Source organism: Amblyomma americanum, chromosome 4, assembly GCF_052857255.1.
Source record: "Amblyomma americanum isolate KBUSLIRL-KWMA chromosome 4, ASM5285725v1, whole genome shotgun sequence".
NCBI lineage: Eukaryota > Metazoa > Arthropoda > Arachnida > Ixodida > Ixodidae > Amblyomma > Amblyomma americanum.
The window spans coordinates 130,200,640-130,223,953 of NC_135500.1; the positions used below are offsets into that span (position 1 = coordinate 130,200,640).

General features: G+C 48.0%; 1 protein-coding gene across 1 annotated transcript in view; it reads left to right on the forward strand.

The window, feature by feature from the left end:
- aop (ETS variant transcription factor anterior open) overlaps positions 1-23,314 on the forward strand; it is a 135,413-nt gene that overhangs the window by 104,997 nt on the left and 7,102 nt on the right. The window contains exons 3-8 of the mRNA XM_077661724.1: positions 8,083-8,190; positions 10,575-10,700; positions 13,616-13,716; positions 16,933-17,139; positions 18,208-18,442; positions 20,854-21,103. Coding sequence (XP_077517850.1) covers positions 8,083-8,190; positions 10,575-10,700; positions 13,616-13,716; positions 16,933-17,139; positions 18,208-18,442; positions 20,854-21,103 — 1,027 coding nt within the window. The remainder of the gene's footprint in view (positions 1-8,082; positions 8,191-10,574; positions 10,701-13,615; positions 13,717-16,932; positions 17,140-18,207; positions 18,443-20,853; positions 21,104-23,314) is intronic.

Consider the following 23,314-nt stretch of genomic DNA (forward strand, 5'->3'; position numbering starts at 1 on the left):
ACGCTCCCGTATTTCACACACGTGCACCGACGCCGCACCGATAGGGCGCTGGTTTGCGGCTCCCACGCCGTCGCGGCGGATAAGGCGCTCGTGCGAACGGCCCGCGGAGTTAAGAGAACGGTGCCGCGGGTGGCGCGTGTGCGCTCCAAGTTGTATAAGAGGTTTCGAACGCGCATCCGCAACACTGTGTGCAACTGCGCACGCATGTGTACACCATCCCGTGCGGCCCATTGCCCGCCGTCGTCTCATTTTTTGTAGTTTGGAGGCCGATAACCCGCCGCGGTGGCTCAGTGGTTAGGCGCTCGGCTACTGATCCGGAGTTCCCGGGTTCGAACCCGACCGCGGCGGCTGCGTTTTTATGGAGGAAAAACGCTAAGCGCCCGTGTGCTGTGCGATGTCAGTGCACGTCAAAGATACCCAGGTGGCCGAAATTATTCCGGAGCCCTCCACTACGGCACCTATTTATTCCTTTCTTCTTTCACTGCCTCCTTTATCACTTCCCTTACGGCGCGGTTCAGGTGTCCAACGATATATGAGACAGATACTGCGCCATTTCCTTTCCCCAAATACCAATATTATTATTTTATTAATTGGAGGCCGTTTTTACGGCGTATCCCGAGTACGCTGCGGGCTGTAAAACGTGCCAGACTTCGATCGTGTCACTGTCAGCGTGTAGATTACCCTTGATTCCATTCTTTCTGTTTCCTGCTTCGTTTCGTGAAAGCGATTTCTTGCATTGCGGCGTAGTATTCGTCGGAGCATTCAAGAATCAGTGTACGAAGAAAACCGCGATGTTTTATTGCGGCCAGCTGCGGCTACAGTTCCAATTTAGAGCTCATGGGTCGTTGTTCCCGATCGAAAAAGCTCCGGCATGCCCTTCTCGTGACGTCATTGTTCCTGCTGCGCATAGCGGCCGTGGCCGAGGTGCCGGCTCTGGCGTCGCGGCGAAAGTGAGTGCAGCTGCTTGGTCGGGAGGAAATTAGGCGCCCGCTCGCATCCCTTGTGTTGCTACTATCCCCGTCGTGCGCGTGTGGCGCATGCCCGCGAAAAGGTGCCGCGAAGCACCTGCCGCCTCAGGAAAAAAGGGGGGGGGGGGGTGCCTGCATTGTGACGCGCGGCGACCTTGCGCCACAATGGCACACACACACACACACACACACACACACACACACACACACACACACACACACACACACACGCACACGCACACGCACACACACACGCACACGCACACACACACACACGAATGCCGTGCGGGGACGGTGAACTCCTGACGCGCGCGCGCTTAGGCGCTGACTGTAGGGAGCCGCCGCCACAAAGAATAGAGCGGTAAGGAGGAAAGCGGCCACAGCTTTGTTGTGGTGGTGGTCACCAGCTGTGCGCGTTGCTAACTCCCTCTGTTGTTTTGCGGGTCGCCTCCCTCCGTCTTTCTTTCTTTCTTTCTTTCTTTCTTTCTTTCTTTCTTTCTTTCTTTCTTTCTTTCTTTCTTTCTTGTTTTGTTTTTCTTTGCTGTGTTTGTTCTGTTGTCCTTTGCTCTTCTCCGTTTCTTGTTTTCCTTTCATTTTCTTCCTTTGTTGGCCTTTTTTTCCTTCCCTCCCTTCCTTTGCTAGTTGCTCACTTTCGAGATGCAGGCAGAAAAGCGAAAACTAGTTGCGCGGTTGGCGTGCCGAGACAGAGCTCGAATGAGCGCGGTAAATTTCGCTCGCTCGGCGGAGGAGTCGCTCTTAAATGTAATTTCGTTGAGGGGCGCAGTCCTCTTTTTGTCCTTGGTGCTTAGCCCCGTTGCCTCTGCTCTGCTAACCTGCTGGAAGCTTCGGATGAGGGCGGGTCCGGCACTGTACGGCTGGCTGGTGCACGATAGCTCGTGTCAGGCGTGCGTCAATCTGGTTGTGGCTTTTCTCGTCTTATACAAGGAGGCCTGCATTGTGGTGGCTTTTTGTTTTGACGGGGCTAAGCCCGAACAACGTGCGGTGACCAACAATTGGAAGGCGCACAGGTAGGATCCAGGAATAGCGAAGAAATGGAAGGATTGAAATTTCAAACACCAACCAACCGACCAACTAAGCTGTGAAAGTGGCGAATGTAAAGGTACTAACAGCTGGGTCTGGTTTCGCCGAAGTCATCTAGCGCGAACATGATTTTTGTTGACTGAATGAGTTGCGATTACGAAGCAAAGGCAACAGAAAGTAAAGCAATGGGACAGAGTATTCGGATTGAAGTCTCGGGAGTGTGTAGTACGTGCAGTGTGACACAACCTGTAGGTTCTCACTTTAGACTTGGCCAATTAAAGTGCTGTAAAGTTCAGTTCATTTTTGCGAGTAGGCTGAACGAAATGTATTAGCTCAGCTATAGGCACTTGCTCCCTCTACCCTCTGCCGCAATTTTTATTGTACAGCAAGTGGTCATTACGCCGGGGAAACGTTTGATCGATTGTGACTCTAGCCTAAACATTTTGAAAGTTAGGGGTCACTGCGTCTGCGAAGCCGAACAATCTTCGGACTCTGCAGTGGGACTATAGTTTCGATCCTGACACTCCAGGGGCCGAATTACGGAATGGTCGCAGTCTCTAACAGTCGCGAAACGGTCAAGAGCCCTGCCTCTATCGGTCGGCACGGGCTGGCGAACAATAGGAGCGGAACAAATTGATCCGTTCGTGATATGTTTGTGATTTGATCGTTCCGTAACGGCTCCAGAGGCTTTGGACTGGTCTGTCCTGTTGCTCCAGTCCACACTTCGGAATTTTCCAATGGCGGTGGAACTTTCGGCAATCGGCCTCGGTGGCGCAGCGGCTTCTCGCCTATACGCACTGATCCCCCATCGGTGCAGCACTGGACGCCGCATTTCGATGGAGGCGAAACAGAACGACACTCATGTACTAAAGGTTCGGCGCGTATTCCTCCACGTGGTCGTAATTATTCCAGAGTCATCGATTACACGGCGTTTCTTATGGTAAGTCTGGCTGGTGAATATGCGCAAATTTTTTTAGCTTAAAAATAATAATAATAATATTAATAATAATAAAGAAACGTAGGTTCAGGCTATAGTGTGCGTGAGCATCTGATCGCCTTGCCTTGCATGCTCGCACGCAGTTCTAATTATAGTCGTTATCTCACCAATCGACCTGTCGCGTTGTCAACCAGGGAAATGATCAATCAATCAATCAATCAATCAATCAATCAATCAATGTTTATTGACAGAAGATAGGTACAGTCATGGAGAAAAATTTGCGGTATGCGCATTCGCTGAAAAAAAAAAGAATTATTACGGCACTGTTGGACACAGCAGGTGAATGAAATGCATAGAAGGGTGACAAGGCATGCAGTCTCCACCTGCTTGAAGAATACCATCTGACTGGCTAGCAAGGTAACGCAGAAATAATTTTTTTTTTCCCGCGAATCCGCATCCCGCAAACTTTTGTCCATGACTCTACATGTACGTTTTTGTACAGGTGGGACCCCAGGCGCTGATTTCGCATTCGTCGCAATGTTGCTTTTTGAACGCGATATTTATCGCTCTAAGGGAATAAGCTCACAGGGGCTTATCTCCGAAATAGTAAGAACAAACATTTAATATACTGCACGTTTTACCCCCTCCCTGTACAAGCGAGAGGCGTCTGGAAACCATATAACCGTCGCGTTGGCTTTTGCGTATCGCTGCTATAGCTTTTAATAACGCTGTATCGACTGCACACTGCATGGAGGCTGGCCCGAGGCGGGCGCTTTTCTTTCCTTCGCCTTTTCTCCTCGCATTCTGCCTGCACTCGGCCACCCGTTCGCTCCGACTAAAGTCCCCCGCCTTTGCGTAACCACCTGCGCAAGCGGGAACCGCGTTACGTTTTTTGTTTTTTTTTGCTGCGATCGCTTCCATTTAAATCTTCGCTCCTTGCGGGCCGCCACCGAAGTGTTGCCCTAATAGGGTTTGCGCGAACAAACACCGTCAGTCGCTGATATTAAGCTAATGAGAGGAAATTAAAATAAAAAACAAAAAAAATAAAGGTAAGAAATGGTGGAGGCCAGCACTCGAGGAGCAGGCACAGACTGTGTCGCTCGGCCTCAATTAGCATCGTGTTATTGCGCTGCTGTATGCGTCCGCGCGGGCCGGCTCTGACGTCACGGGGCCGGACCGCCGGGAGAAGACTTCGTTTTTCGTGGAACGCCGCGATCGGCTTTCTTTTCGCCGTAATGGGCGCCGACTCCCACTGCCCCCTCTCTGTCTTTCTCTATATATATACTTTGGTGTTGTGTTTACCGCCTGCTAGCTCGCGATGTGGTTGCGTTTTAGCGTTTCGAGCTTCTTTTTGTTGGTGTTGTTGCGTTGCTTTATTTACGCGAGCTCCTGTTCTTTTCTTTTTGGCCCCCGCGGCCCACCGGCCGGAATATCCTGGCGACAAATGACTGCCGCTGTGGCAGCTGAAGCAGATCTCGCGCGAGTCGGCCGCTGCTTCTGCGGCCGGCACTTAAACACGCGCCTCAAGAACAAAACAACGCGATGAGCGAGAAGCGGACGAACGACAAAATGGCGACCATTACCCTCTCTTCTCCTCTGCGGAGGCCCCTCGTCACTCCCCCCCCCCCTTTTTTTTTCCTTTTTCCTCGGAGGCTGTGAATACCCGATTGGACTTGTGTACGCGCGCATCGGTCGGATGGCTTTTAGATTATGTAAGCTTCAATACGGTGACACGTATGCGCGGGGGCTGTAAAAAAAAAAAAGAAAGCTATGGAGAGTAAACGGTTAGCGGTGATGGCAACCGATATGGACTCTATTTTTAACTTCTTCGCGATAGACTGAAGGGAACAGATTTTTACCTCGAAGTTCTGCAGCACTTCGGGCTGTGCTCAAAATTATAGACTGCGATTTGATTTCCACCGCGTGGAATTTTCTCAACTCACGCCGGGTCTTTCTTTTTATCTTCTTTATTTTCGACAGACTTTCAGCGCAGCGAACGGTGCACGCCGCCATTCATTTGCCTTCGCAGGGTGAGGACAGCGTTTTCGTAGGCATTTAGCTCGAGCCTTCGATGCCCAGCGAAAACGCTGTCCTTCGTTCTGTGCTTCTGTTCGGAGATTGGACGCCAACGTATGTGAATTCGCATCCACAATGCAGCAGCGCACGATGACTGCGCGTTGACGCGAATCGATCTCTGGTGTCCTGTGTAAAACGAAAGGTTCGGGTAATACCGGATCGGGCTGGTAGCTTTGCATATATGTAAGTAGTTCTCTGCGCGGTGCATTTGACGCGGTCATTCATTCGTTACTCAGTCGTAAGGAAGGCAAACAGGGCGGCCACGTAGGTTAGAATATCCAAGGTGAATTAGATTAAAATCTAGTAGAGCGCATCGAGGCGTTGGGGTAAACAGGCTTTCTGAAATATCCTTAACTCGAATATATAGACGTCGAGCAGGCGGCGGAGCTGAACAGAATCGATCTACCTCCGCAAAAGTTGGGCATTTAAAGCGCTTTACTACGTTTACGTCATACGACGGCATAACTGCTCGAAAGGCCCACTTAGATTTAGCACGCGACGCTTACTATCCAAATTATGCGTGACGAGCTATAGCCCCATTCGTTGCTGTGGCATGAAGAGGCGCCATATGCCATGCGCAGTCGCGGCTTGTCTCTCGCATGAAGCGAATGGGATGCCTGTCGTTCGAAAAAACTTCCGTCACCCGTACTCTAGCTCCGAGGATGGGGCGGCCGCTCAGGCCCTACTTGTCCTGCTTGCTTGGTCTGCTTGTACTACGTGTGGGCTGCTTCTTGCGGAGAAGACACGGTCTCGGGCTCCTGTCGGGGCGTACTGGGTGTACACCGTGCGCTCACGGAGCCTCTGTCTCTTTCTCCCCCCATGGCGCACCTCGTCGTGCATGCTTTTTCGCTGTCCCTCGATGCAGTGGCTGCGCGGCGGTGCGTAGCCGCCGTGCCCGTCCGGCCGCTTGCGCCGGCTCCTCCCGCATTCTGTCGCTTATTTGTTCGCTTTTTCCGATCGCTCTTCTTTTTTTTTCTCTCTTCTATCCTTTCTTCGGTATTGTCATTTTGGACGCTGTTTTTCTCCTTCGGTCGGACATGCCTCTCGGCTCTATTCTTCGCCGGCGCGCGTCCTTGGAACCGGACGGCGTCCAATGGGGACTGGCCGAACGACGTGCCGTTGCAAAGAGCAAGAAGAGAGATCGGCTTCGCTGGACGGCGATGTTGAAAACGGAGGAGGAGGGAGAGAGTGGAAGAAAGAACGGGCGTCGGGAAAGGAGGAGCGGGGATGCCAGAGCGGCTGGAAGAGCGCCACTTCCTCCAGCTTGGAGGAAGTGGCGCCGCGGCGCCTTTCGAAGTACGCCTCCGTTTCTCATCGCCGTCGTTACCCCCCCCCCCCCCCCCCCCCCCTTCGTTTTTCCCCTTTGATTGTCCTCCGTCTCTCATTGCGTGATGCTCGCCGGTGACGACCTTTCTCCTCCTCCTCCGTTTTGACTTCTTTTATTTTTGCGCGCTACGGCTCTCTCTCTCTCTCCTTCCAACTCTGTTTTCCATGTCCGTCTCTCTGAGGTTTCCTTTTTTTTTTCTTTCGCCGAGAGCGCGAGCGTTATCATTATTCGTGCGCCCCCTGCGGCTAGCTGCGGCTTGCCCACTGACTCCTCGGGTGTTTTTCTTTCCTCATGGAAGGAACGGGTGGAGAAAGTGAGGGGGAGGAAGGAAAGAGAAAGAAAGAAAAAACGAAGCGAAACCCAGCGAAAGTTCGAGGAAAAATGAAAGCGCGGCGAAGAAAGATAGCCGGCGTTATTCATTATTTTTTTTTTTTTCGCTGGATGACCGTGGCGGTCGTCGCTGGCGTCGTCGTCCAAGGCGACCGCGGCCGTTTTCACCCTCGTTGCGTGTTGTGTGACCGGGCTAACACGCAGAGCCTCCTCCATCTACGGCAGCCCCGGCTTTTCTAGAGGAAAGAGTTGAGATCAGGCGCGCGAAAAGGAAAAAAAATAATAAAACGACGAGAAAGGACATGGCGGACGGGGTTGGGGGGGAAGGAAACGCCACCGGCAAGTGCGCGCGAAAGTCTCCGCCCCACTCCCTCGTGCTTGTTGAAGAATCCTGCCCGGCCGATGGCTGTGGCGGCGGTTTAGCGGCGCGGTAGTTTCCCCGAGGAAGTAGCCGCCTCCGCCGCGCACGCCCTCTCCCTTTCTTCGGCACAGCAGGGTTGCTCGCGGACGCCTTCGCCGGCTCGCTGTCGGTGGTGCAGCGTCGTCGCGGGTGCCGACTACTTGACTGCCACCTCGGGGACTCCGCTTCGTCGTACGTCGCGCCGCGCATCCGCTCTCTACCGCGAGACGCCAGTGTGACCGACTGCGCTAGTCCGCGGCCTCCGGATTGTGCTCACTTTTCCCCAGCATCAAGAGCGAGAGTTGCGAACCGTCCCCGCCGCCCCCTCTTTTGCTGGAACATGGGCACGGATAGCCCGAATGTCACACAGCCTCAAATACGGGCTCCACCAGCGTGACCCGGCAAGTTTCTCCTGGGATGTTTCATCAGCTCGTTCGCCCAAACGCCGACTACCTGTTCTGACTCTGCGGATACTTCATAGGCAGCTTTTTGATCCTGGAACCCCCAGTTCAGGCGCTGAGCAGTAAGGTGTTTGACTGGTGCTGCATTGGTGACTGGTGTTTGCTTGGATACCGACCATCTGTTTTCGTTGTGATCATCTTTGTGCTACCTAATCGCCTACCACCCCTGTGTCGTCAGCGTGTTCGTTAATAATACCGTTTCGCTGAATCAAACATATCATCAACCCGGATTCACCGTCTGTTTACCCCTTTCGCGCCTCGAAAGTCGGGCGCAGACCCTACGCGTCCCCGCGCCTCCTGATCGGGTGCAGAAGATACACGCGCAGTACGCAACGTGCGCCCCCGTTGGAGCAGTGATGCTGCGCTAGCGGCGTCCTCCGTCCCGTTTTCTTGGTGCGAGTGTGCGCGTGTGTGCGGGTGTATGCTTTGGTTCGTCTCCACCGGCGGGCCGGTGGCGATGAGGAACGCCGAGGCGGCGGCCGCGGCAGCAGCGGCGGCTGCAAACTTTGCCATGAACTCCCTGCTGTGTGGCTCGATTCCAGGCAACGACCCGCGCCAGTGGAGCAAGCACAACGTGTCCATGTGGCTCGAGTGGTGCACGGAGCAGTTCTCCCTGGTGCCCACGGACTCCGAGAACTTCCACATGAACGGTGAGTGCGGGGTGTCGGCGGCTGCGTAAGCGGCACAGCACCCTGGGCCTTTACTTTCGGCCGCGCGTGTCGAACTGTTATACGTTTGTGTTTTGTTTTAAATCGAACACTGAGTCAGGACATATACCGCCAGTCGAGCCTCTATGACCATCGACCGCATTCTTGTGACCCTCCTTTGAACTGGATGGATTGATGGAAACAACTTTTATTAGACGGGGGAAAAAAAAAAATCTTCCAGTGTGGTCCCCTACCCTTGAACTGAATGGGCTGTTTGGGAAACGAAATGGCGCAGTATCTGTGTCACATACCGGCGGACACCTGAACCGCGCAGTAAGGGAACGGGTAAAGGAGGGACTGAGAGAAGAAAGGAAGAAAGAGATACCGTAGTGGAGCCACCCTGAAACGTCGATTCGTGAGAAAGTACTGTGAATCCCCTTTTCAAAAGTTGTCGCTTCTCTGCATGGCATATCGGTTGCACGTAGTTCGACCTTTAAGTTAAACCGTGATGCATTATTCAGACGGGAGCCGTGCCTTTAGCGCTCCTTACGCATGCGTAGATTCGGCAGTTTTGCGCTTTTGCATCAACGCCCCAGGCTGCGTGTGAGGGGAAAGCCAATGGCCCTGGGTGTTTGAACACGTCAGACGCGTCTCGCAACGACGCACCCGCGACTGTGCGGGGAAGCCAGCTTGCCGACTGCGAAAGCTTGTTTGCGCTTGATCGTGCCGACATCACTCGACCGAATTTTAAGCACGCCTAAACCTTGTTGTAGTGGGATTGCCCGTAGCAAACTCTTTCTTTAATGTCGTAAACCTCGCTGCCATTGGGAATCAGCATTTTCTTTGTTTGTTGATTTGATTTACAGTTATACTTCTTGTTGCTCTATCTGTATTATCGGCAATAGAGCAGATACTGTGGTGTTGTGAAGCAGCTGATCTTTAATATAGGGAAGTAAACGCCGTTTGTGTTTCGACGGCATTGTCCTGTGTCCTACTTTTGTGGCAGGCTTGCAAGGCTCACAGTTCTAAATGTATGTGTACACGATCTTTGTTTGCATTTTCCTGATTGAGTACAGTATACCAAATCTCTTAGAGCACATATGTAGTGGTACGAGGCTGCAGTTCTTGTGTCAGTAACTGGGACCTACCTTCATTCTCTTGTGGTGTTTCCCCACACATATTGACAATAATTTAACTGACGCCAGGAGTCTGAACAGGTGCCTAATTTCGTGAGGCCTCAGTCCTTAAATCATCTCAGTGGCAGGCTCTTTTTCAGAACCTGGTTCGATTTTATAAAGTACATTAAAACAAAATATACATCTTGCGGTAGTTAATAGGGGGTAGAAGATCATGGACATTTACTGATAGCTTCTTACCCTTAATTCAAGAGTGCAAATGTGTGGTTTTGAAATATAAGCAGCAGAAACAGCCAAAGCACATCATAAACTAAACCAGTGTACAATGCGAATGAAAGCAGCCAAGTTCTCAAGTAGCAAAGAGAAAGTGAGATAAAAAGAATTGTACTGAATGCTCCAGTGGTGTTACTTAATTACTCGTGTTTCAACAGCAATACTCTTGTGCCTAGAGCATTAGCAGTGGCCTACGCTGATGTGTGTAGTGCGTCTTGCTGCTGCGTTTCACTAGTGTTTCAGATTTTCTTGTTTATGTTACATCTAGCTAAGCTCACTGTCGTGATACTGGCCTTGTGTTGTACATGTGTACATGTGCCAGCTGCTCAGTGCAAGCACAGTGCAGGCATGCAAGCAGGCAGGCACCTGAAACAACATTAATGAGAAGTGGTGCGTTAATTTGTCTTGCCCATTGGAGGGCTGAGGCATTTTCCTGTTCTGAGCATGTTGAAGGATAAAACATCTGTAAGCAAGAGCTGTCACTTAAGGCATGCCAAGCACTAGAAGTGCTGCCTGACCCTAGAGCCATCTGGTGGGCATAGGGCGACTGTTCCCGTAGTTGTAAATCGTCAGATTTTTTAAATAATTGGTAGTTGGTTTTGGTCCTGATTACTCTCACTGAGACCAAATAGAGGCAGTTTTCTGCAAAGCCATATATCTGGGGCTGCCTGCTGTTGATTGGGATATGTTGCTATAGTTTGAAGAACTGTTGGTGGAAGTAAAACTTGCCTTCTTTCCTTCTTATGTGATACACAGCACTGAAATGGTAGAAGCGCTGATAACTGGGCAAGATGAAAGACAGCTTCAGCATCCGAGGTCTGCAGCAGCAGATCTGCAGTAGATTAAAGATGTTTATTTACAGGAGCTATGAGTTCGACACAATGATGCAGCTAGCTTTTTGCAGGGGCTGTTATTTTTATTTTCCCTATACCTTTACCCTCACGTTGCGCTTCACAGTTTGATGCCTCTTGCACACAGGAAAAGCGCTGTGCCTGCTGTCCAAGGCCGACTTCTTGGAGCGAGCTCCGAAGGCAGGAGATGTCCTCTTCAACGCCCTCCAGCTACTTCTGCACAGGGCACTTCACACAGCGCGGCTCATGAATGGTTAGCGGTGCTTTTGGGCTTACACTGATTGCTTTTCACCCAAGATCGTAGCTTGTTTAATGGACATGGCAAAGATAAAAATAAGAATAGATCACCAAGCAAGCTTGCAAATGCCATGGCCAACATATTTTACAGTTTATGTTGTTCAAGGTCAATAAATTGCAGTAATTAGTACTACGATGAAAACAACTGGTTGTCTTCAACGTAGACTTGAAGTGCCCTTTTTGGATGGCATTTTTGGATTGGATGGCATTAGGGGTAGCAGGCACTGCATGAAACAAGCTGCTAGAGTAGAATGAAGGCTCTCTGAGCATTACATTGCTTTAAGTGAGGCTTGCTTTGTAGTGACCCGCATTGTTTTCTGTGGAACTAGGATGGATGTGTAAAGGAACAAGGGGTGCCCCTCTAAGAGGTTGAAGGACGCTAGGTGCAGTGGCTACATAGATAGGTATGACAACTAGTGTAGTTCACAGGTTCTCTGCTTCATGATGCAAAAATTTGGCCCTGCATTCAGAGCTCTGTCACTGCACATGTGTCATTGCTACTTGGGTTATTCTTACAGCAGCCTGCAAGAGCTGAAATAGACTTTTTCCTAACAGAAGGAAAGTTTTGAATAACGGTTATTTGCTTAAATACACGCAACAACGATACTTTTGTTGCATGAGCAGAATGCAGAATGAGAGTATGGCATATTTACGTCATCTGCTGACACATAGACAGTGTGAATATCTTGCATACAACATTGATAATTCTTGTTGTTTTTGAAATTTGATGGGAATGACTGAGAAGGGAAATGGAAACAGTGTTTAGTTCTGTTCAAGCACAAGTCCTGCATGGTCCCACACTTAGTGCCACTTTTGCTGAACAGGTGAAAGCCAGGAGGGATACCACTTGTTTTATGCCGGACTGTAAGTCCAGGTATAAACACGCAACCAAGGGGGCCGAAAATTTCAGTTTTCAGTGCTTGAGACCCAGAACTGTTTCATAAATGGCACCTTGCACTTCACTGTGCTGATAACAAGTTGGAGCTAGTCTGTGGTCTGCAACCAGCACTTCGAGGAGTGTTTCACTGATGAACGCATTTCCCTCGTATGATCAATGGGGAGGTGGTGAAGATTCTGAGGAATAAGCCACAGCTGACGGTGTGCGGCGTTCTCTCAATTCTGCCAAATGAGCCTGCTTCTCTCGCAAAGAAAATTTATGCAAAGAGAATGAGAAAAACTTGCCGGGATCATGCTGTTTGGTGAAACTTCCTTCAAAAACTCTTCACAGTATAGCCTTAGAAGGGCTGCAAAAAATGCTGCACCTCGGTATAACATCAAGGTAGGGCCATCTGTTTCCATGGTTGAAGGAATTATTGGCTTGAATGCACGCGCTTTGCCCTCCAATTGATGGCCCATGCACTCATTGAATAAGTCGACCGCAGTATTTTAAGTTCAAGGGCACACACACAAGGCACATAGCTTTGCACTGGAAATTCAAGTTGTTCTACAACAGTCCTCTGGCTCGGAAATCCAGGCAGCTGTTTCTGCTCAAGGGACAGTTCTACAGGAACAGAATTTGGGCACAGCGTAAGGAGAGTGTTAGTGTGCTGTTGGCAGATGACCACATGGTCCCATGTCGAGGAATAACGTGAAATGAGGGAAGTGAAGACATTTTGGCAAAGGTGAAAATGATATTTAAGGCTCCTAGTAGCAGAAAATTCGGGTCAAAATGTACCGGTGTTCGTTTACAAGAAATTGAGTCTTGTATGTCTTTTTGCTACATACACAAGCAGACTGCTGCACAACTTCCTACAGGGCAAGAAAGTGCAAAGGCCAAGGGCCATGTTAATAGTGGACAGAGAATTTCAACTCATAGGCAGAAAAGATTGGAAGCAAAACCGACCATTTATTGCTTGATGCGTTAATTTTCTTTAAAAACAATAAAGAGCTTCCTATACCTTTTTTCGAGTATTATTGAAACCTGACTAAGGTGAAATTGCAAATGAACCTATTTTCGTCTTACGTTGTTGACTGATCGCAGTCTTAGCTGGTCCCCCTTTTGGTCTTGAGAGCGCAGTCAATTGGTCTTTATTCTATATTATTCTGACCCACTGGAACACTTAAATTTTTGCCTGCTTGTAGCCGCAAACCAATAGCTCCTGGACACAATAAGCCCACCGGCACCCGACTTTCAAACAATTGAAACATAAGAAGTTGGATGAATTAGTTCAGTTGGGTCCGCTTACATTTATGTTAAAGGTGGTTTATAATTCCCGCTTCCCAATAAACAGTGCTCAAGATAGTTGGATAAAGTGGCTGCAGTAGGAGATGACGTGCACTGCTTTGTGACAGGTTTCTGACTGGAGCGACACTTATTGTGCCACGAAGCGCCCTGACAGTGGGCACTCCTACTCATTTAGCCACCGCATGTTAGGCTAGGTAAAGCTGGCCGAGTTTTTTTTGTACAGCAACTCAGCCGGAAGGAAAGCAAATAGGTTTACTAAGATACATATCCAAAACTGAAGAGAAGGGCCATGTGCACCCTTTAGCACAGGGGCAGGGAGAGGTCTGTTGCGTGGATAGCTTGCTGCCACTGATGCCATCTCAATCAATAAATTCTGCAAGAGCTGCAGGCATGTTGAACACTCAAACAATGTGGGCAGCAGGAGAGGGTGGATGCTATGAAAGAGAGATAGAGAGAAAAAAAAAGGCGCGGGAACGATCTCTCTTAGATCTCTCTCAGCGTGGACATTAAAGCATGATGTAAAGGAAGGGCGAGGGTGTGGAGGAGGGGGAAAGAGATTAAAGCACAGGTGCTTGCCATGCACAGTCCAGGGCATTCATGGGCGGGTCCAGACTTCTTGTTCATCGGAATGTGATGCATTTGCAACAAGCGGGCATGACACCTGCCTTTTGTACACTTTCCTGCAGGCACCCATGGTAATGGCTCAGTACCTCGCAACACAGTCATTACACGGGACATTCAAGGGTTTGGCCAAGTCTTGATGCAGGACCCAGCATCCTACAACCAGGTAAAGGACCACTGTGCAGTGTCCCGTAGACCTTGACTGCAGCTGCGTAGTAGTCAGTCTACCAAATGGGCTGTTAACATGCAGTGCAAATCTTGGAGCTATATTGGTGCCATAGAAAGCCATGTGGCTGCAGGTGTAACAATCCCTCATGTCATGAGTGTCTGTGTGTCTGATGCATACATGAAACTACTGTATGGTTTACACATCACACTTTCTTATGTGGCTTTGAAATATTTTGAAAGATTATTTCACTTAAACAAGTTGCTTGTCTACAGAAGTTTTCGCAGAGACCACCTTCATGGCTCCGCTTGAGTAGATTTGTTATTGTATAGCGGAGATTTATCATTATAACTTCCCAACTGGGCCGTTCTTGTGCCCTGAATGTTAATTGTTGTCAGCTGTCTACTGTAAAGACAAATCATTTTTGTGCCGAGGCGGTGTTTTGTATTGAGCCGTTTTTATTTATCTTTAGAATCAGATGAACTGCAGATGTAACAAAACGCTGGCTTTTCTTAGTGGTAGAAAAGTGACAAGCTTGACCATAATGCATAGTATGTATGAGTTCTCTGAGGTATAAATGCAATGGATGGAGTAGCAAGAGTTAGTAAGTATATTTGTACATATCAAAAGCAACTGAAAGCATAAGGGATCTTGATGCATGTAAGGTGCACCAGTCTGCAATAAAAATAGTTTCCAGTGCTGTTTATGAGAAGATTTGTGTGTGTCTGTACTAACAAAAACAGGGACCATGATTTTCATTCTACTGTGGAAGTTTGGCACTGGAAGGGATATCAGCATGCATATTACATTGTGGAAAATTGCAGAAAACCTGCGCTGTGCATCGCTTTATGATAATCATAACTATCTTTAAACCAGATGTAGATATTTGACGAAGCCCACAAATGAAGACGTCGAGTAAAACTGTCAAGGGAAAGCATAATAATTATAATTTGGCCACCGCGGTAGCTGAGTGGTTATGGCACTCAGCTGCTGACCCGAAAGAAGCGGGTTCGATCCCGGCCGTTACGGTCAAATTTCGATGGAGGCGAAATTCCAGAGGCCCGTGTACTGTGCGACGTCGGTGCACATTAAAGAACCCCAGGTGGTTGAAATCTCTGGAGCCCTTCTCTACGTCGTCCCTCATAGCCTGAGTTGCTGTGGGACGTTAAACCCCCTAAACCAATAATTATAATTTATTTGCAAAAAGAAGACAGCCATTGAATGATATTAGGAATACCAAAGCGAGCATCGGCTTTATGGGTGAAACCTGACAGCAAACAGCGGTTACCAGTTCTGCAAAACACAAAAGGAAACTAAACGATAATTGTACTTCACATTGAAATCAAAACCTGGGTTGCACAGGGACATTTCATTTCATTTTGCACATTGATGTTAATGTTAATTTACAAAATGAAATTACCTATTGTTGTTTCTTAAAATTGCTTTCTTCATTGCCATCGTCCCCTCAAAATTGCAGATTTCATCAGGGAACTGATTAAATGTAATCATTAATAATAATGATAACAATATTATTACACCCGTTCTGCATTCACTCTCATTTGTGCTGCCTGTGTGTGCATATCTTTTGTATACCTGAATCACAATCATACAAACCGACTTAAAGGGGTAGAGACACAAAACTTCACAGGCAAACAATATTGTTTATTTTATGAGCTTAAGAAGATGCTTTCTAGCAAGTTTCATTTACAGGCGTTGTGTGGAATATAATTTAATATGACTTTGAACGTTGTTGGAAGAGCCGCTCGGCATTCCCACCCGCATCGAGTGACGTCGGGGTGCACTTGCCTCAATTAGTGTGACATCACCGAACCCAGTGGTTGTTTACAAGAAAACCAGTGCTTGCCGGCGAAGTCGACGTCATCAGGAATGTGGTTGGCCGGTCTACCATGATGTCAATGTGCACTTCAATGCTGGTGCCGACCAAGACCGAAACTGCCAGCACGAAATTGTTTGTCATTAATTGTTAATGCTGTGCACTGGCGTTTTAATCTCATTTTCTTGATCACTAAGCCCGGAGGCCTCTTTCAAAACAGAAAAAAATGGACACCTTAAACTTTGTGTCTGTACATAGCCCTTTGAGGCTTAAACTGGCCTGTTTGTGGTGCAGTGCTCAATTTTATTGACAAAGATTGCTGTTATCATTATTATTCAGTTTTGTACCACATGTGATTGGTATGGTAATCAGCATGAAGGTATATTTGAAAGCATAATGAAATTTGCCATTGCTGTTTCTCCTTGCAGGTTTGCAGGCGGTCAGTGCACAGTGAACATAAGATTTTGTTGAGCACGCTCGTAAGACCGTGTTGAGCACAGTCGTAGCAGGCGGCGGTAGAAAGTTAGGTGGGCGGATGAGATTAAGAAGTTTGCGGGGATACGGTGGCCGCAGCTGGCAAAGGACAGGGTTAATTGGAGAGACATGAGAGAGGCGTTTGCCCTGCATTGGGCATAGTCAGGCTGATGATGATGATGCTGAGCACACTTGACAAGCGCTATTCAATGAATGTCCCATAGTGCTGCCCGCTACAGCCTCAAGGCTTCGTTTTGCAGCTTCATGCTAGCACAATAACACTAAAAAAGAGAATTATAATTCTGCTGCTTAGTCACACAGTTATCAGAGGAAACCCCCAGGTTAAGTAGATTTCAGTCAAGGAAGCACATACCTTCCCTTTAAGGGCTTCTTGGGCGTCACCACATTGCTTGCTGGGCTTTTGTGTGCACCCCGTGCTAGCGTTGTGAAGCAGCAGCGGAGTCTGTTTGCAACAGCCTGGAGAGGGGGCATGTCGACATCCTCCTTGTCCGATGGAAAGATTTATAACTGCTCATCAGCATCCACCTGAGTGCAGCCAAACGGCTACAAATGAAAGCTGCTCAGCTTTCAATGTAGCTGTTTATGCTGCCCACTATATAATGCATGGTGTAGGGAAAATGCATTGTCTTCTAGGCAGTATGAAGTAGCAGCTGTCATTCATAAATTACGCTTAGTTGATGGCAGTGATAAAAGGCATAAGAGCGAGTGATGTGTAATGGCGTGAGTGATGGATAGGGAGTGTCCGCCAGGGAGTGTATCATACTAGTCCATGCAATGACGGTTTTCCAGCTCTCACAGTGCTGCAATGTTTGAAGCATAGTTGCATGCCAAGCCATGACTCTGGCGGATGCGCTGTGCTGATGGTGCATGAAATTACTTCTGCCCAGCCCCTCCAGGTGTCTCCCCTGTCGGCCGAAGTGGACAGCACTGTGATTCTGAGTCCGGACCCCAGCTCAGGGGGCGAAAGTGTACAGGGGGATTCCGGTGGACAGCAGGCCGGCAGCAGCACACCGTCCTCCAACGGACCTGGCTCTGCCAAAAATTCCTCTCCACCTCCGTCCCTCACAGCCACGCCGCTGCTCGTCGACAAGCAGGTGTGTTGTGTCATGTCAACCAATCACATTGCCTGCTGACATGAGCCAGGCTGTTGTGTAGAAAAGCAGCGTGACACCAGTACTTCTAATCTTTTGCTCCATGTGATGGTGCAGAGGAATTGATTGGTTAACCACTGGCCAGTTAAGGGTTGTCATGCTTTTACTTGCAAACCACATAGGCCATCTTAACGTGCAGTAGCATACAACTTAAAGGGACAGTCTACTGACTTTTATCGACCACATTCTTCGTTGCGGCAATTGAAAGCTCATTGCCCAATTAAATTTACAGCTGGCGGTGAGTCTGAGCAACACTGCAGGAAAATTTTAAATGCAACTTTTTTATAAACCCTGGCATTACAGACTCGGCAACTGACCGCTGCTTTGGTGTGGGGCAGTGGCAACAATGAGCGTAAAATTAGCTGATATGTGGAAGTTTTATAAAAAGTTTACGTGAAACAGAAAGAGTCACTGTGGTTGCGAGCGAAAAAGCTAAAGCATCTGAAACGTCTTCCAACAAAAATAACCGTCCGTAATGCACTTTTTCCTATTCAAAAAATGTAGTATACCTGCTTCAGGTGATGCTGCTCGACTAAATGCAAAGCTGTCAATAGCAAAGGCAGCTTGGCTCGACCATCGGCTCCTGCCTGTCTTTCTTTGGCATTTAAAATATGAATTTCTGCCAAGAGTGCAAATTTTGATGTCATGTTGTGGGAGGGCCATGGATGTAGCGAGACGGAGTGTCGTGCTGTGAATGCTGCACATATGCCAGAGCCACAGACGTTCAGTGGTTTAAACAGAGGATGAACACTCTTTGGACGTTGACTGAAAACGTGCAGTGTGACAAGATGCTCAAGTCCACGCCACCGCACTTTTCACACCGTGAAACACTCGCTGTAATCAGCGAGTTTTGTTTCACAAAAAAAAAAAACACAATTGTCACACATGTATGGCAGCAGCATTCAAACCAAATGCAACAATTGCGAAAGCACAAGGTGGACCAGCTAGAGATGCTGATCTATGTTTGCGCGGGTGTGATCGCCATTTAATTTTCGTTTGTTTTCTTTGCAGGGTGTTATGGACCTGGTACGGCGGAGTCCAACACCACCGACACCAGTTGTGTTTCCCCCGCGGGGTGGCGTGTCGGCCTTTCCGGGTATGCTACCTGATGTGGCACTGCATTCAATGTTGCCACCTGTGGCTGCAAAGCCACCCGCGCTGCCAGCCCCCGTGGCGCTCACTGTGCCTCCCGTGACACCACCCGCAACTGGCCGGGTCGTTGCCGATGCACCTGGTGATAAGATGAGTAAGTATGGCTTAAATTTTTTCAATCTTAAAGCAAAGCAATAACAAAACAGCTCTGTGCTGAGAGCATCTTGAAACAAATGGCTGGTGTGCCTTGCAGGGTCACGGAAATTAAATACTGCTGAAAACACTTTGAAACTGGATGTTGGTGCATCCTTATTAGGATTATGGTTTACTATGCTTGACAGGTAGTGCATGCAAGCAGTGCTCGCTGCTGATGTGAAATTCTATGATCGAGCGCAAGTTGTTTTTGATGCTTTCAGTTGCTGTGTTGTTATGTGCGTTCAGATTGTGTAAAACATGGTACCAAACTGCAGACAATGAGAAACTAGCCTCCAGAAAGTTTGGCCGCTGTACTCGAGAACTGTGCACACACATATACTAGAGCCTGCAGTGCTTTTGTAGTGTGTAGCAACCTGCATCGTGCTTTGTGAGCACTGCAGTCTGACTGCCGTTTTGAGGCTGCAGACCAGTATGAAAGAGATTTACACTGTTCAAGGCTCTTCCACGCATAAACTTCGAATTCCTAATGTTCACAAACCTGCCTAGTGCTGTGTCACCCTTTGTAGCTATCGCCTAGGAGCTACCTATACAAGAAGGTTCACCCAGTAACCAAGCCGCAAGTTAAGTACAAAGACCAGTGCATACAGTGCTTCATTGCTGCAGAAGGATTACCAGATAGTTCCACATGTGGAATGTTTTGTAGAAGGCAGTTGGAATTGAAGTGACGAGTTGGCAGTGAGGACTGCAAAGTAAGACGAAAAGCGTGAAAAAAACACACGGACGCAAGAAAGACGAAGGACAAGTGCTATCCTTCGTCTTTCGTCTTTTTTGCATCCGTGTGTTTTTTTTCGCGCTTTTCATCTTAAAATGCATTACCAACTAGCCCGCACCCACACCTTAATAAGACTGAAATGTATCAGCTGTTTCTGGTGGCAGCTGCTAGGAAAGTTTAGACGGTGCACAATGCATAATGCAAGGATATCGGTAACATGTACTGACATTTAACATGTACTGACATTAAATTCTCCCACTGTTTATAATTTGGCGGGTAAGCAGACTGATGTCAGTTCACTGTAGTCAGCATGGTTGCAGGCAGCATGGAGGAGGCAATATGACCTTTCAAATGTGTTTTTTCACACAGCGGCTGTCTTGTAGTGTGTGCTTAGTGTACATGCATACACGTCAAAACTATGCCTCATCTCATAAGTTCCTTGCAGCACTAAGAAAGGTTGAGACTCCCTCAGCCAACCGGGAGAGCGCATTAAACATAATCCTCTGCGCCTCGTCGTCTGCGTGTCATCTGCGTATCACAGACATGGTTAGAAAAAAGAGTATAACTCAACGCTGTCTACGTACCATAAGCATATGTACACTTACGTACGCAAGCATTTTGCAGCGCGTTACGCCATTTGTCACATTCGTACGTTTAGTTCAGTGTATGCTAACAGAAACTCAATGATTAGCTCAGCCTAGCGGCACCATGTGATTGTTAGAATGGGAATGATTTTTGCCAACAAACTGACGCTCTTGTTTAGGCCTTGAAGCGGCAGAATCGTCACTCTGAATAAAAAATAAAGCAAACTTTTCGCCCATATGTTTACTTATAGGCGAGCTGAGACAAAGTGAAAGCCCAGTGGGCCCCCATTTATGGCCAGTGAACGTACTGAATCCATTCCACAATGATAAATTCAGTCCAAAGCAAGAACTCTGCCTCAAAGGGCGTCGCCACTTTGGAGACAATATTTTAGCTTACGCAACGGCCACACATGCTAAACTTGGGAAATAGCATACGCAATGTGATCGTACAACAAGGCTTGATTTGAAAGAGCATTTGGCACATGTACACTACGAAACTTGCTATTTTTTTAGCGTACGCTATCTCATATGTTCGCTACATTCTCAGTGTCAGAACGTCGGCTCTACACTCATCGCATCTGTGGTAGTGCTGCAACAAACTACTGAGATGGCGTATAGACAGATGAGAACATACCCTGAGTTTTTTATTCAAATCTCTCTCTGCTCACCATTTTTTTTATCGATGCAAGCCACTTAGGTTTTTGGTTCAATGTCTAATTCATCAGCCAATAGGCAGGCATTGTAAATGTATGTGTCTATTGGTGAGCGAACCTGTAGACCTCCTTCATGTTTGTAAACAAAAGTGTGTGACATGATGGTGGGCAAAAACTGGGGTGCCAAATTTTGTTAGTGTGTGTGGCACTCATTCTTCATTTCGCTTACATTCGTTCTGCGTATACTATGCAGAAGGCTGCATATGAGCACATCGTGGCAGGCATGGTGATGTTGGAGCACGAGGGATGCCTGTAAAATTGTGCGCCAGCTTTCCTGACGTAAAAACACCCTGCCTAGCTATGAGAACTGACCTTCCCGCTTTCTGGTTCAATTGTGCAGGCGTGCGCTTGCTGTGGGACTTCCTGCAGCAGCTGCTGAATGACCCCGAGCAGAAGTACCGCTACTGCATCACGTGGAAGGACCAGGGCAAGGGCGTCTTCAAGATCACTGACCCACACCGGCTGGCTAAGCTGTGGGGCATGCAGAAAAATCACCTCAACATGAACTTTGACAAGATGTCCCGGGCCATGCGCTACTACTACCGGGTCAAGATCCTTCAGAAGGAGCCTGGCGAACGGCTCTGTTACAGGTATGCCACATCCTTTGCTCGTGGAGACAGTGATGTCAGTGCAGGAAAGCAGTGACACTCTGTCACAGTGTTTCTCTTTGATATATGAGGTGAAACCTGGCTAGAGCAGCAAGTAGGGCTCAAATGCAGAAATTATGGAGAAGGATAGAGAGGAATGCGTATTTGTTGAAGAGCCTGAAGGGGCAGTGTTCCAGGGCCCTATAAGATAGTAGGCAGCAACTCTGCCCTCACTACCTGTCACTAATTGCCGATTTCAAAGGTATCCGTCCCCTCTTAGTGCTGATACCTGGCCATGTCTGGCCCCATGAAAACACGTGTTCTCTGCCGTGTTGAAAATTCAATCTCCCAACTCCCTTAACCCCAATTCAATGAGCACATGCACTTTGGGTCTTTCTTCTGCCAGGTGACACATGTCACCTTCCTTTGGGTGACACATGTCATGTGTGTTGCTGAGATCAATCTGCACCGTGCACAGGCAGGCGCCAAGGCGTCGTGCCTTTCCACAAGCACAAGAAAGCACACCCATGCAAGAGAGCTTTCCTGCACCTTCATTCGAAGGCATGGGGAAGCTTTCTTGTGAGGGCATGTTGTCTTGCATAGAGCTACTGTGTAGGTTCCCCAGAGTTGGGCATAAGGCTGCCATATTGCTCTCCCAAGCATCCAAGTGAAGAGAGAAGACCGCCTAAATGCAGGAGGCTGCCTTGGTGCAGCAGTTAGAGCGAGTGCAGGCTCAGTCCGCTTGCTTTTGGCTGTCGAACTTGCTTTAATCTAGCCAGAGTAGTGTTGCATTGAGTGACACAGGTTGCTACTAAGGCGTCGGCTTCACCAAGACCCATCTTAATGACCTAAGAAGAAAATACCTGCCATGTGGATGGGCGGTGCCATCTGTTGTAAAGATCATAAGTCACAAGCTCTTGCTTTTTAATAATTTGAGAGAACTAGTTATAAAATTTCGTGTTTTTGATAAATGAATCTATTTTCAGTGAACATGTGCACTTGCACAAATGATAAAATTTCCTGATTTTGATAAATGAATCTAATTTCAGTGAACATGTGCACTTGCACAAAATGAAATCCTGCAAAGCATGAGAGTAGGTGAACCTATGAACTTGTGGCAGCAGTTAGTGCTAAACTATGTGGAGGAGCTGGCTTCTCTGCAGTGCATGGATGCTTTTACAACCATGCGATTGCGTTTGGCCAATATAAGTGCGAGAGGTGCAAGGAAATCAAATGCGAAATTCTAGGAACCAATACAGTAACTACTATTCTCTTTGTTGTAAGTTTCTTGTAGCAATATGCAATTTAGAGACCTCCTCAGCCAATGAGAAGAACACATTAAATGTGTTCCTCCGTGCCTCGTTGCCTCTGCGTCTTCTGCTCCCGGTGTACACAGATATGGCTAGAAGAGAGTGTAAGCCAACACTGTCTGCATATCATAATTGTATGCACGCTTACTTACACTGAACACAAGCAGCTTGCGGGACGTTATGCCGTTTGTAGCATTCACACATTTAGTTCAATGTAAGCAAACGGAGACAAATGATACGTCAGCATAGTGGCACCATCTGGTTGTTAGAAGGGAACATTTCTGTCAACAAATTTATACTCCTCTTTAGGCCTAGAAGCGGCAGAATCGTTACTCTAAATGAAAGAAAAAATTGGAGGGGACATTTAAGCTCCACCATAAGGGTATGACACGATAGCGCTTATACAGTCGAGCCCACTTATAACGAACCTGACGGTCGCGCTGATTGCATTCGTTATATCTGAAGTTTGTACAGTCGAACCTCGTTATAACGAACACTGATATAGCGAATTATCGGTTATAGCGAACTAATTACGAATTTTGGTTGGTCATGCTTCATTTCAGTGACATTTATTCTTTTATAACGAAACCGAAAACGCGAGATCCGCCGCGATATCGGCTGTAACGAAGAAATATTTGGTTTACACGAGGCTCAGAACTTGAAAGTAGCATAAAAAAAAAACAAAAACCAAAATGAAAATCGAAGGCCGATACACAGCTGAATTTTTTTTTTATCGTTTGAAAAAGTTTTGCCGTCTGGCACAAAAATCGCGTTTGGATGGTCGCGCCACCTGTGAACAGAGCGCGAAAACTCTGAAAGCTCATGACATGACAGAGGGCCGAAAGGCGGCGCCACTTGTCCAGCGGTAAAGAAAGGCAAGCGCAGCAACATTGGCAACTTTGAG